Source organism: Pseudophryne corroboree, chromosome 1 (genome assembly GCF_028390025.1).
Source record: "Pseudophryne corroboree isolate aPseCor3 chromosome 1, aPseCor3.hap2, whole genome shotgun sequence".
Lineage (NCBI taxonomy): Eukaryota > Metazoa > Chordata > Amphibia > Anura > Myobatrachidae > Pseudophryne > Pseudophryne corroboree.
In genome coordinates this window covers 83,174,169-83,189,202 of record NC_086444.1, presented here as the reverse complement: position 1 = coordinate 83,189,202, position 15,034 = coordinate 83,174,169, and the positions used below count along the sequence as shown (strand labels likewise).

The 15,034-nt window shown below is 47.5% G+C and overlaps 1 protein-coding gene across 6 annotated transcripts in view; it reads left to right on the top strand.

Moving 5' to 3' along the window:
• The window catches only part of CPLANE1 (ciliogenesis and planar polarity effector complex subunit 1), a 250,462-nt gene that overhangs the window by 32,366 nt on the left and 203,062 nt on the right, over positions 1–15,034 (top strand). For all 6 annotated transcript variants that reach the window (XM_063961138.1, XM_063961144.1, XM_063961157.1 and 3 more), the window contains exons 2-6: positions 706–843; positions 1,350–1,473; positions 2,423–2,542; positions 5,325–5,560; positions 5,984–6,090. In XM_063961138.1, coding sequence (XP_063817208.1) covers positions 763–843; positions 1,350–1,473; positions 2,423–2,542; positions 5,325–5,560; positions 5,984–6,090 — 668 coding nt within the window. In that variant the 5' untranslated portion in view covers positions 706–762. The remainder of the gene's footprint in view (positions 1–705; positions 844–1,349; positions 1,474–2,422; positions 2,543–5,324; positions 5,561–5,983; positions 6,091–15,034) is intronic.

Here is a 15,034-nt window from a genome sequence, read left to right as displayed (position 1 = left end):
TGGACAAACACTTAAAATCAAGCCATAAAAGCCAATCTCTGACCGTCATCTTAGGGCAGTCTATGTGCAAAAAGCCATTATATGTAACCAATGCTGGTTAAAATAAGACTGAGTCCTGCAGGACAAGCAATATGTGGATTTTGTAATATCCAATCTGGAGACATACAGTACAATTACCAAGTCCCTTGTGGTCTTTCTGCCAGGTATTCCACCTAGCGGGTATCCGGAGTATCCTCCTTTTTCCAACCAATAGTATGGTGGTTCTCCCTTTATTAATATTCACAGAAGGGGTACTGGAGTCTCCCAAGGTGTACAATAAACAGAGTCCTGTGGATTCTCAGCAATGCCCTGGTCAGAGATAAGGCTCCCTAACTTGTTTTTGGCAGCTTTATCAAAGGCAAAAAATGTTTTCAGTGCGAGTCTCTTTTTGGAGTGAGGCCTCCAACCAGTCCATGTGACAAATAAAGAACAGTTTATCTTTAAACATGTCTAAAGTGGGTACTGAACTTTGTATCCACATGTGTAAAATTGATTTTCGTGTGGCTGAGGATATTGCCATTTGAAAATTACTTTAAAAAAAAACAGACATGTATTGCCTATAGCATTGTACATACATCCCTGTTAAGCTATTGTGTGCAGTGTGTAGGTTGGTTACCACATTCATGCATTGTGTCTGTGTCATTAATTGCACACTGTCTTCCTTAGGTCGCAGGACTCTGGTCTAGCTGGTCTGGAGGAGCTTAGTAACATGTATTAATAAACATGGACGTCTCTCTTGAAGTTCTTTTGTCTACCGGCATCAAGAGGAAGAAGCCAAGTCCCAGGCTGAGTTGGTTGGGGCAGGTCAGTCTACCAATACACTCATTTCATAGTCTTTTCATGAATAGAAAGTGACCTAAATTATTAAATGCTGTTTTTTCAGTGCACGTGTATACGGTTTCCTTCATTTTATTATATATGGTTTTTCAATTGATATTGTTTCTAAGTGTTAGTACCTGCTTCCAATATGTTTGTATTGATGTCAGTAAACTCCCAATCACAATAGCAGCATAGGGGGATATGTACTAAGCAGTGATAAAAGTGGAGAAAAGAGCCAGTGGATAAGTTTCCCATGGCAACCAATCAGCTGCTCTGTATATGTTTAAAGTATGCAAATTACAAATGTTACGTGAATGCTGATTGGTTGCCATGGGCAACCTCTCCACTGGCTCACTTCTCCACTATTATCACTGCTTAGTACATGTCCCCCGGAATCCCACAACAGCCACATCTTCATTTAATCATTATTATGGTTTGTTTTATATATATATATATATATATATATATAATTTTTTTTTGTTTCATTTTAGGAGAAAGAAGCCATTTTCCTTGTTGATGAGAAGACCGTTAGCGAGATCAACCTACGCTCGGGCAGGGTGAAGAAGACACTACTGAAGAAGAGCAGCGTTGTGACCCTTACTACCTCTGTTAACGGTTGTGAATGTTACTCATACTGACGGGATGTAGTTAATATCCCGGCGGTCGGGATCCCTAGTGGTCAGAATACTGATGCCCGGATCCCGACCGCCGAGAATGCCGACGGCTGCGCCAGGGCTAATCCCACCCATAGGTGTCCACGACACCCACAGAGTGGGAATAGAACCTCTGACGAACCCACAATGGGCTTTCTAGCACTCGCCCTGCTGCCGGAATTCTGATGGCCGGGATCCCAGTGTTGGTATACTGACCTCCGGGATCCGGCTGCCGGGATTCCACCCCCAACCCATACTGAAACCATGTGCACGAGATACCCTGCAGTAACCTGTCTCACATACATAATTTTTCACTTATTTCTAAAACATTGGCCTGTCATGTAGGAGTGCTGACTGACTGATGTATTACAGGTGGCTAGTGCTCCTGACACCGCATGCCTCTACTTAAAGGGTCCCATTCCATTTTTACAAAAACAAAACATTCTAGATGTCAGACTTTTCCCATTTCCATGGTGAACCTAGATCAGGAGGTCCCCAGGCAGAACTTTGGAGCCCCTGTGTCATGTGGTCCAATACCCAGAAGCCCATCTTTCTCCTGGCAACATTTCATCATACATCTCTGTACATACAGCTGGTGTATTCAATGCTGGCAGCAGCAGAAAGCTCCATTAATAGATACATCTTGGAGTGTTTCCATAAATACTAGACCATGTGTGGAATAAAATACGAGAATTCAGATGGTTCTTTTCTAGCTTCCATTTATATAACCAGATTTTATTGGCCAGAGTATAAACACTAGTCAAAATATTGTATTTATGTTCTGCATAGTCTAAGGCTAGGTTAAGTGGCTCGGCAGCTGCACATCATTCTGTTAAGTTGTATGAGGGATATCTGACAAATATCGATAGAAAATAATATAGTTCTATAACCTGTTTGATTTCTCCCCACAGGGGCGTGGCTGGCTGCTATAGATGTAACTGGGAAATTGTCACTGTGGAATAAGGACTGGGACTGTCTGCAGAGTGTCCCGGGTAATGAAGAGCTTGCCCAAGTAATTAGTGCAGCACAAGGTACATCACCCCGTTTTCTCGTTATCAGCGGTCACCGCTTGTGTCTGTTTTCTTGTATTCAGTAGAAGTAGAAGCTGTTTTGTGTATGCTGCTTTTTTTCTAGGTTTCTGTGTTCTATGTCATTTATGCCTATTTATCCTGCGGTCAGAGGGCTGGTTATGGCCGTACAAGCAATTTTTGTGGCTTTTAATGTCCTGAAAATCTCCCTAGACTGCTGATTATTAATTTATTCAATAACATTTGCCCTTAAAACATGTTGTTCTAACAGGAATGTAACCCTCTGTATGGGGCTAGCTGGAATACACTGTACTTCAGGGAAGGGTAATATTGAGGTATCTGCGCAGTGTAATTGTTATGGTGGCTTTATAAGCTATCCTTCCCAATTACATCCCCTCTGTACAGTCCACACATAATCTCACATATTTTGTCTTTATTCACCTTCACATCCTCCTGACCCCAGGCCAACATTGCTGGGTGACTGGATCATACAGCCCATTAAGAACCTCTGCAATCTGGCAGGACCGTTATGCAATGGGTAGCACCTATCCTTGGGGGTCATTCCGACCTGATTGCATGCCAGCTATTTTTTGCAGCGCTGCGATCAGATAGTCGCCGCCTATGGGGGAGTGTATTTTTGCTTTGCAAGTGTGCGATCGCATGTGCAGCAGAGCGGTACAAAAAACTTTTGTGCAGTTTCTGAGTTGGTCTGAACTTACTCAGCCGCTGCGATCACTTCAGCCTGTCCGATCCCAGAATTGACGTCAGACACCCGCCCTGCAAACACTTGGACACGCCTGCGTTTTTTCAACCGCTCCCAGAAAACGGTCAGTTGACACCCACAAACGCCCTCTTCCTGTCAATCTCCTTGCGATCGGCTGTGCGAATGGGTTCTTCGTTAAATCCATCGCCCAGCAACGATCCGCTTTGTACCCGTACGACGCGCCTGCGCATTGCCGTGCATACGCATGCGCAGTTTTGCAGAGTTTTGACCTGATCGCAGCGCTGCAAAAAATAGCTAGCGTGCGATCAGGTCTGAATGACCCACCCTTGTGTATAAATGCCTATTTCCCTACAGATCAGGCTTTCCCGACCACAGTCAGGGAGCCTGTTGCCAGCAGTGCTCCCTGAAAATAATAAACCTAACAAAAGTCTTTTCTAGAGAAACTCTGTAGAGCTCCCCTAGTGTGCAACCAGTCTCCTCTGGGCACAGAATCTAACTGAGGTCTGGAGGAGGGGCATAGAGGGAGGAGCCAGTTCACGCCCATTTAATGTCTTAAAGTGCCCATGTCTCCAGCGGATCCCGTCTATACCCCATGGTCCTTTTAGAGTCCCCAGCATCCTCTAGGACAGTGTTTCCCAACCACGGTCCTCAAGGCACACTAACAGTCCTGGTTTTAAGGATAACCATATCTGATCACAGGTGATTTAATTAGTACCTCAGTTATTTTGATTGGACCATTTGTGCTCAAACATGGTTATCACTAAAACCTGCACTGTTGGTGTGCCTTGAGGACCGTGGTTGGGAAACACTGCTCTAGGACGTATGAGAAAAAGTGAGAATTTTTTTTCATTTTATTTATTTAACATGTCTTCGGACTATTTAATACGTTCTCTATCCAAGTCGGCATAGAGTTAGTTATAAACCTTGATCCAGGTTTTAGTTATATCCATGCTTGAGCACAGGTGACTTAATTATTTCCTAAGTTATTTTGATTTAACCATCTGTGCTGAAGCCTGGGTATTACTAAAACCTGCACTGTTAGTGTGCCTTGAGAACCGCGGTTGGGAATGCCTGCTCTAGAGTGTAAGTTTGTGAGCAGGGCCTTTCTACCTCTAGGTCTGTTTGTTGTTACCCATTTTTTTTCTATTCCTGTTGCTCCAATTATAAAGCGCAACGGAATACGCTATGCTATATAAGAAAAATATGGGTGTAGTACGGCTGACCGCCGGTCAGCTTACCGACGCCGGGATCCCGGCAGCATACCGACGCCGGGATCCCGGCGGGGAGGGGCGAGTGCAGCAAGCCCCTTGCGGGCTCGGTGGCGACCTGCGGTCGCCACGGGTTCTATTCCCACTCTATGGGTGTCGTGGACACCCACGAGTGGAAATAGTCCCTGTTGGTCGGCATGCCGACCATCGGGACAATGACCCGTCGGGCTGGTGGAGGAGGTCATGTGACTGTCGGTCAGCTGACCGGCGGTCACATGAATACCACCCGAAAAATATACCTAAAGGTGGCACCATCCTTAGTGCATTAGAAATAAGTAAATCTATATATTAAGAAGAAAACATGCACACACACTGAAAAATGTCCTTTCCAGAAGTTCCTTACCTGGGTTTCTCAAGCATTGCAATAACAGACTTGTATATTTACGTGGGTATGGGACTCAGGGTCGACACCCATTGGTCGACAGTGGGTAGGTCGACGCGAACAAGTCTGCCGTGAAAAAAGGTTGACATGAGTTTGTTTGTCAAGTGACCGGGAACCCCAATTAGTGCGCCGCTCGCCATGCTGCGGGCGAGGTGCCTTGGTCCGCTACCGCTGCGCTCAGCACAGGTTACTGTTCCCAATCGTAGTCCATGTGGATTGTAAAGTATGAAAAAGTCCCCCCCCCAAAAAAAAAAATATTGTGAAAAACCCATGTCAACCTTTTTTTCATGTCAACCTAATGGCCGCGTCGGCCTATTTCTAGTGTCGACCTAATAAATTGTCGACCTAATGGGTGTCAGCCTAGAGTCCGGATACCTATTGACGTGCCCTGGTTTGCTTGCCTGATTTCAGACACCTCTCTGAAGTTATACCTGTACGTGTCAGGAGATGGCAGCAGAGTGCTCCTGGCAGCCCACACGGGATGTGTCTACCTGTGGGAAACCACGGAAGAAAAGAGTCGGCGTGTGTCTCAGAAGAGCACATTCATCACTGGACGATGGACTAAGATTGTACCTCAGGATACAGCTGTGTTCCCCGGCATAACAGATAAAGAAGCTGCTGTGAATGCCATCTTTATTAAGAATGAGGTACATTTTATATATATATGTACATTCAGGTTTTGCATTCATTGAAATGAAAAGATCTGTGCAGTATAAAGATGTATAAGCAAAATATATTTACCGGTAAGTTTATCTTTCTTTATCCACATTGAGGTACAATTGTGTTCCACATTGAGGTACAATTGTGTTTCATACCCAGGAGGGATTTACCCAAGCCTTCTAAAAAGTGGAGGCGTTGCCTATAGCAACCAGTAAGATTCTAGCTGTTGTTTTATAGAATATACTTGATAAATGATAGCCAGAATCTGATTTGACATTATTGGACTGGTACTGCAGTGCAGACGTGGGCTTGTGTGTTCATAGTAACAGTGCGTAGGCATACATATTAGTAGATTATTATTGCGCCTCCTGTATGTCTGCTTCCTGTTTACGCTCATGTACATATGACAGGTGCTGGGTGACAGCTGCTTGTGTGCCTTTGTCTTCTGCTCCGGCACACGTCTGGTGATGACATTCCTGGCTCTGCGCTGGCTGGAAAACACTGAGAAGTACAACAGGTAAGATCTGTCATGCCAATGTCTGATTTTGGAACTGTAATATTACACGTCCCATTTTTATTGCTTATAATCCATGTTATGGTTGATTTTGTCTCCTGTCTGATAGTTCAAAGTCTGTGCCTTTCGGTAAATGTTTTCACTTAAAGAGAAGTCTACAAAATACCTGTTATCTTAAATCTGCACATTGAAATACACCTACCAAAAATAATATATTGTAGCTTTCTAAACAACGCAGACAGTACCACTGGTTGACGTTGTAGACCGATCTTTTATCACTATTGCCATTAGCGGGCGCCAGCGTTCATAGTTTCAGTTGCATGCATTCATTCATTTATTATTATTATTATTACATTTTATTTATAGGGCGCCACAAGTGTTTTGCAGCGGCGTACAAAGGACAGTACAGGGAGACAAAACTTAGCATTACAGTAAATAAATAACAAAAATAGAGTACAGGTAACACGGAGCACCACAATTCTCATACATAATACAGCTAAGATGTAAGTAGTGACATAATACAGCTAAGATGTAAGTAGCGAGTGAGTGATCATTGTACTACTTGGGACTAGCGGCCATAGATAGAGATGAGCCTTTACCAGTAGGAGAAAAAGTGGGTAAAGATGGTCTCTGAGTGAAATGTGTCGAGAAGAGGGCTTAGACAACAAGAGGAAAGAGGGCCCTGCTCTGAAGAGCTAACAATCTAGTGGGGAGGGGCGACAGACAGATGACATGAGGTGCAAGCAAGTAGGAGGAAGCCTGATGGCAGTATGCAAGCAAAGCAGAGATGTCCAAGGCATGGGGCAGGGGGATGGAGGAGTAGCCTCAGGACTAGGTTATACATTGGGAGGGTATGCTTTGATAAATAGGTGGCTTTCTCTAACGTCCTAAGTGGATGCTGGGGACTCCGTAAGGACCATGGGGAATAGCGGCTCCGCAGGAGACTGGGCACATCTAAAGAAAGCTTTAGGACTATCTGGTGTGCACTGGCTCCTCCCCCTATGACCCTCCTCCAAGCCTCAGTTAGATCTTTGTGCCCGAACGAGAAGGGTGCACACTAGGGGCTCTCCTGAGCTTCTTAGTGAAAGTTTTAGTTTAGGTTTTTTATTTTCAGTGAGACCTGCTGGCAACAGGCTCACTGCATCGAGGGACTAAGGGGAGAAGAAGCGAACTCACCTGCGTGCAGAGTGGATTGGGCTTCTTAGGCTACTGGACATTAGCTCCAGAGGGACGATCACAGGCCCAGCCATGGATGGGTCCCAGAGCCGCGCCGCCGGCCCCCTTACAGAGCCAGAAGGCAGAAGAGGTCCGGAAAATCGGCGGCAGAAGACGTCCTGTCTTCAACAAGGTAGCGCACAGCACTGCAGCTGTGCGCCATTGCTCCTCAGCACACGTCACACTTCGGTCACTGAGGGTGCAGGGCGCTAGGGGGGGGCGCCCTGAGCAGCAATAAAAACACCTTGGCTGGCGAAAATACATCACATATAGCCCCCAGGGCTATATGGATGAATTTTAACCCCTGCCAGAATCCATAAAAAAGCAGGAGAAAAGTCCGCGAAAAAGGGGCGGAGCCTATCTCCTCCGCACACTGGCGCCATTTTCCCTCACAGCTCCGTTGGAGGGAAGCTCCCCTGGCTCTCCCCTGCAGTCACTACACTACAGAAAGGGTTAAAAAAGAGAGGGGGGGCACTAATTACGCGCAGTATTAAAGATACAGCAGCTATATGGGGAAAAACACTTATATAAGGTTATCCCTGTATATATATAGCGCTCTGGTGTGTGCTGGCAAACTCTCCCTCTGTCTCCCCAAAGGGCTAGTGGGGTCCTGTCCTCTATCAGAGCATTCCCTGTGTGTGTGCTGTATGTCGGTACGTTTGTGTCGACATGTATGAGGAGAAAAATGATGTGGAGACGGAGCAAATTGCCTGTAATAGTGATGTCACCCCCTAGGGGGTCGACACCTGAGTGGATGAACTGTTGGAAGGAATTACGTGACAGTGTCAGCTCTGTATAAAAGACAGTGGTTGACATGAGACAGCCGGCTACTCAGCTTGTGCCTGTCCAGACGTCTCATAGGCCGTCAGGGGCTCTAAAGCGCCCGTTACCTCAGATGGCAGATATAGACGCCGACACGGATACTGACTCCAGTGTCGACGGTGAAGAGACAAATGTGACTTCCAGTAGGGCCACACGTTACATGATTGAGGCAATGAAAAATGTTTTACACATTTCTGATAATACGAGTACCACCAAAAAGGGGTATTATGTTCGGTGAGGAAAAACTACCTGTAGTTTTCCTGAATCTGAGAAATTAAATGAGGTGTGTGATGATGCGTGGTTTTCCCCCGATAACAACTGATAATTTCTAAAATGTTATTGGCATTATATCCTTTCCCGCCAGAGGTTAGGGTGCGTTGGGAAACACCCCCTAGGGTGGATAAAGCGCTCACACGCTTGTAAGGGCTCTACCCTCTCCTGAGATGGCCGCCCTTAAGGATCCTGCTGATAGAAAGCAGGAGGGTATCCTAAAATGTATTTACACACATACTGGTGTTATACTGCGACCAGCAATCGCCTCAGCCTGGATGTGCAGTGCTGGGTTGGCGTGGTCGGATTCCCTGACTGAAAATATTGATACCCTAGATAGGGACAGTATTTTTTTGCCTATAGAGCATTTAAAAGATGCATTTCTATATATGCGTGATGCACAGCGGAATATTTGCCGACTGGCATCAAGTCTAAGTGCGTTGTCCATTTCTACCAGTAGAGGGTTATGGACACGTCAGTGGTCAGGTGATGCGTATTCCAAACGGCATTTGGAAGTATTGCCTTAGTAAGGGGAGGAGTTATTTGGGGTCGGTCTTTCAGACCTGGTGGCCACGGCAACAGCTGGGAAATCCACGTTTGTACCCCAGGTCGCGCCTCAACATGAGAAGACGCCGTATTATCAGGCGCAGTCTTTTCGTGGACAAGCGGGCAAAAGGTTCCTCATTTCTGCCCCGTGACAGAGGGAGAGGAAAAAGGCTGCAGAAATCAGCCAGTTCCCAGGAACAGAAACCCTCTCCCGCCTCTGCCAAGCCCTCAGTATGACGCTGGGGCTTTACAAGCAGAATCAGGCACGGTGGGGGGCCCGTCTCAATGAATTTCAGCGCGCAGTGGGCTCACTCGCAAGTAGACCCCTGGATCCTTCAGGTGATATCTCAGGGGTACAAATTAGAATTCGAGACGTCTCCCCCTCGCCGTTTCCTAAAGTCGGCTTTACCGATGTCTCCTTCTGACAGGGAGACAGTTTTGGAAGCCATTCACAAGCTGTATTCCCAGCAGGTGATAATCAAGGTACCCCTCCTGCAACAGGGAACGGGGTATTATTCCACACTGTTGTGGTACCGAAGCCGGACGGCTCGGTGAGACCGATTCTAAATCTAAAATCTTTGAACACTTGCATACAGAGGTTCAAATTCAAGATTGAGTCACTCAGAGCAGTGATTGCGAACCTGGAAGAAGGGGACTACATGATGTCTCGGGACATCAAGGATGCTTACCTTCATGTCAAAATTTACCCTTCTCACCAAGGGTACCTCAGGTTTATGGTACAGAACTGTCACTATCAGTTCAGACGCTGCCGTATGGATGGTCCACGGCACCCCGGGTCTTTACAAAGGTAATGGCCGAAATGATGATATTCCTTCGAAGGAAGGGAATTTTAGTTATCCCTTACTTGGACGATTCCCTGTTAAGGGTAAGATCCAGGGAACAGTTGGAGGTCGGTGTAGCACTATCTCAGGTAGTGTTGCGGCAGCACGATTGGATTCTCAATATTCCAAAATCGCAGCTGGTTCCGACGACTTGTCTTCTGTTCCTAGGGATGATCCTGGACACAGTCCAGAAAAAGGTGTTTCTCCCGGAGGAGAAAGCCAGGGAGTTATCCGAGCTAGTCAGGAACCTCCTAAAACCGAGCCAAGTCTCAGTGCATCAATGCACAAGGGTTCTGGGTAAAATGGTGGCTTCCTACGAAGCAATCCCATTCGGCAGATTCCACGCAAGAACTTTCCAGTGGGACCTGCTGGACAAATGGTCCGGGTCGCATCTTCAGATGCATCAGCGGATAACCCTGTCACCAAGGACAAGGGTGTCCCTCCTGTGGTGGTTGCAGAGTACTCATCTTCTAGAAGGCCGCAGATTCGGCATTCAGGACTGGGTCCTGGTGACCACGAATGCCAGCCTGCGAGGCTGGGGAGCAGTCACACAGGGAAGAAATATCCAGGGCTTATGGTCAAGCCTGGAGACATCACTTCACATAAATATCCTGAAGCTAAGGGCCATTTACAATGCTCTAAGAATAGCAAGACCTTTGCGTCAAGGTCAGCCGGTGTTGATCCAGTCGGACAACATCACGGCAGTCACCCACGTAAACAGACAGGGTGGCACAAGAAGCAGGAGGGCAATGGCAGAAGCTGCAAGGATTCTTCGCTGGGCGGAAAATCATGTGATAGCACTGTCAGCAGTATTCATTCCGGGAGTGGACAACTGGGAAGCAGACTTCCTCAGCACGACCTCCACCCGGGAGAGTGGGGACTTCACCCAGAAGTCTTCCACATGATTATAAACCGTTGGGAAAAACTCGACAGGTATTGCGCCAGGTCAAGGGACCCTCAGGCAATAGCTGTAGACGCTCTGGTAACACCGTGGGTGTACCAGTCAGTGTATGTGTTCCCTCCTCTGCCTCTCATACCCAAGGTACTGAGATTGATAAGATGGAGAGGAGTAAGCACTATATTCGTGGCTCCGGATTGGCCAAGAAGGACTTGGTAACCGGAACTTCAAGAGATGCTCACGGAGGATCCGTGGCCTCTACCTCTAAGAAGGGACCTGCTCCAGCAAGGACCCTGTCTGTTCCAAGACTTACCGCGGCTGCGTTTGACGGCATGGCGGTTGAACGCCGGATCCTGAAGGAAAAAAGGCATTCCGGATGAAGTCATCCCTATCCTGATCAAAGCCAGGAAGGATGTAACCGCAAAACATTATCACCGCATTTAGCGAAAATATGTTACGTGGTGCGAGGCCAGTAAGGCCCGACGGAGGAAATTCAACTGGGTCGATTCCTACATTTCCTGCAAACAGGAGTGTCTATGGGCCTGAAATTGGGGTCCATTAAGGTTCAAATTTCGGCCCTGTCAATTTTCTTCCAAAAAGAACTAGCTTCAGTCCCTGAAGTTCAGACGTTTGTAAAAGGGGTACTGCATATACAGCCTCCTTTTGTGCCTCCAGTGGCACTTTGGGATCTCAATGTAGTTTTTGGGTTCCAAAAGTCACATTGGTTTGAACCACTTAAATCTGTGGAGTTAAAATATCTCACATGGAAAGTGGTCATGCTGTTGGCCCTGGCCTGGGTCAGGCGCGTGTCAGAATTGGCGGCTTTATCCTGTAAAAGCCCTTATCTGATTTTCCATTCGGACAGGGCGGAATTGAGGACTCGTCCTCATTTTCTCCTTAAGGTGGTTTCAGCGTTTCACCTGAACCAACCTATTGTGGTGCCTGCGGCTACTAGGGACTTGGAGGACTCCAAGTTGCTAGACGTTGTCAGGGCCCTGAAAATATATGTTTCTCTAACGTCCTAAGTGGATGCTGGGGACTCCGTAAGGACCAAGGGGAAAAGCGGCTCCGCAGGAGACTGGGCACATCTAAAGAAAGCTTTAGGACTAACTGGTGTGCACTGGCTCCTCCCCCTATGACCCTCCTCCAAGCCTCAGTTAGATTTCTGTGCCCGACGAGAAGGGTGCACACTAGGGGCTCTCCTGAGCTTCTTAGTGAAAGTTTTAGTTTAGGTTTGTTATTTTCAGTGAGACCTGCTGGCAACAGGCTCACTGCATCGAGGGACTAAGGGGAGAAGAAGCGAACTCACCTGCGTGCAGAGTGGATTGGGCTTCTTGGCTACTGGACATTAGCTCCAGAGGGACGATCACAGGTCCAGCCTGGATGGGTCCCGGAGCCGCGCCGCCGGCCCCCTTACAGAGCCAGAAGAACGAAGAGGTCCGGAAAAATCGGCGGCAGAAGACGTTCCTGTCTTCAATAAGGTAGCGCACAGCACTGCAGCTGTGCGCCATTGCTCTCAGCACACTTCATACTCCGGTCACTGAGGGTGCAGGGCGCTGGGGGGGGCGCCCTGAGACGCAATAAAACATGACAGAAATACCTTACATGGCAAAAAATACATCACATATAGCTCCTGGGCTATATGGATGCATTTAACCCCTGCCAGAATATACAAAAAACCGGGAGATAAGGCCGCCGAAAAGGGGGCGGAGCCTATCTCCTCAGCACACTGGCGCCATTTTCCCTCACAGCTCAGTTGGAGGGAAGCTCCCTGCTCTTCCCTGCAGTCACTACACTACAGAAAGGGTTAAAAAAAGAGAGGGGGGCACTAATTAGGCGCAGTATTAAAACATACAGCAGCTATAAGGGGAAAAACACTTATATAAGGTTATCCCTGTATATATATATATAGCGCTCTGGTGTGTGCTGGCATACTCTCCCTCTGTCTCCCCAAAGGGCTAGTGGGGTCCTGTCCTCTATCAGAGCATTCCCTGTGTGTGTGCTGTGTGTCGGTACGTTTGTGTCGACATGTATGAGGAGAAAAATGATGTGGAGACGGAGCAGAGTGTCTGTAACAGTGATGTCACCCCCTAGGGGGTCGACACCTGAGTGGATGTACTGTTGAAAATTACGTGACAGTGTCAGCTCTATATAAAAAAACAGTGGTTGACATGAGACAGCCGACTACTCAGCTTGTGCCTGTCCAGACGTCTCATAGGCCGTCAGGGGCTCTAAAGCGGCCGTTACCTCAGATGGCAGATACAGACGCCGACACGGATACTGACTCCTGTGTCGACGGTGAAGAGACAACCGTGATTTCCAGTAGGGCCACACGTTACATGATTGAGACAATGGAAAATGTTTTTATACATTTCTGATAATACGAGTACCACCAAAAAGGGGTATTATGTTCGGTGAGGGAAAAACTACCTGTAGTTTTCCTGAATCTGAGAAATAAAATGAGGTGTGTGATGATGCGTGGGTTTCCCCCCGATAACAATTGATAATTTCTTAAAAAGTATTGGCTGCATACCCTTTCCCGCCAGAGGTTAGGGTGCGTTGGGAAACACCCCCTAGGGGGGATAAGGCGCTCACACGCTTGTAAGAACAAGGGCTCTACCCTCTCATGAGATGGCCGCCCTTAAGGATCCTGCTGATAGAAAGCAGGAGGGTATCCAAAAAGGTATTTACACACATACTGGTGTTATACTGCGACCAGCTATCGCCTCAGCCTGGAGGTGCAGTGCTGGGTTGGCATGGTCGGATTCCCTGACTGGAAATATTGATATCCTAGATAAGGATAGTATATTATTGCCTATAGAGCATTTAAAAGATGCATTTCTATATATGCATGATGCACAGCGGAATAATTGCCGACTGGCATCAAGTATAAGTGCGTTGTCCAATTCTACCAGTAAAATGGTCAGGTGATGCGGATTCCAAACGGCATTTGGAAGTATTGCCTTTGAAAGGGGACATTTGGGGTCAGTCTTCTAGACCTGGTGGCCACGGCAACAGCTGGGAAATCCACGTTTGTACCCCAGGTCGCCTCTCAAAATAGGCGCAGTCCTTTGTTGGCAAGCGGACAAAAGGTTGCTCTTTTCTGCTCGTGACAGAGGGAGAGGAAAAAGGCTGCAGAGATCAGCCAGTTCCCAGGAACAAAAACCCTTTCCCGCCTCTGCCAAGCCCTCAGTATGACGCTAGGGCTTTACAAGCTCAGGCACGGTGGGGGCCCGTTCTCAATGAATTTCAGTGCGCAGTGGGCTCACTCGCAAGTAGACCCCTGGGTCCTTCAGGTAATATCTCAGGGGTACATATTGGAATTCGAGACGTCTCCCCCTCGCCGTTTCCAAAAGTCGGCTTTACCGACGTCTCCCTCTGACAGGGAGGCAGTTTTGGAAGCCATTCACAAGCTGTATTCCCAGCAGGTGATAATCGAGGTACCCCTCCTGCAACAGGGAACGGGGTATTATTCCACACTATTGTGGTACCGAAGCCAGACGGCTCGGTGAGACCGATTCTAAATCTAAAATCTAAAATCTTTGAACACTTACATACAGAGGTTCAAATTCAAGATTGAGTCACTCAGAGCAGTGATTGCGAACCTGGAAGAAGGGGACTACATGATGTCTCGGGACATCAAGGATGCTTACCTTCATGTCAAAATTTACCCTTCTCACCAAGGGTACCTCAGGTTATGGTACAGAACTGTCACTATCAGTTCAGACGCTGCCGTAGGGATGGTCCACGGCACCCCGGGTCTTTACCAAGGTAATGGACGAAATGATATCCCTTCGAAGGAAGGGAATTTTAGTTATCCCTTACTTGGACGATTCCCTGATAAGGGTAAGATCCAGGGAACAGTTGGAGGTCGGTGTAGCACTATCTCAGGTAGTGTTGCGGCAGCACGATTGGATTCTCAATATTCCAAAATCGCAGCTGGTTCCGACGACTTGTCTTCTGTTTCCTAGGGATGATCCTGGACACAGTCCAGAAAAAAGGTGTTTCTCCCGGAAGAGAAAGCCAGGGAGTTATCCGAGCTAATCAGGAACCTCCTAAAACCGAACCAAGTCTCAGTGCATCAATGCACAAGGGTTCTGGGTAAAAATGGTGGCTTCCTACGAAGCAATCCCATTCGTTAGATTCCACGCAAGAACTTTCCAGTGGAACCTACTGGACAAATGGTCCGGGTCGCATTTTCAGATGCATCAGCGGATAACCCTGTCACCAAGGACAAGGGTATCCATCCTGTAGTGGTTGCAGAGTGCTCATCTTCTAGAGGGCCGCAGATTCGGCATTCAGGACTGGGTCCTGGTGACCACGGATGCCAGCCTGCGAGGCTGGGGAGCAGTCA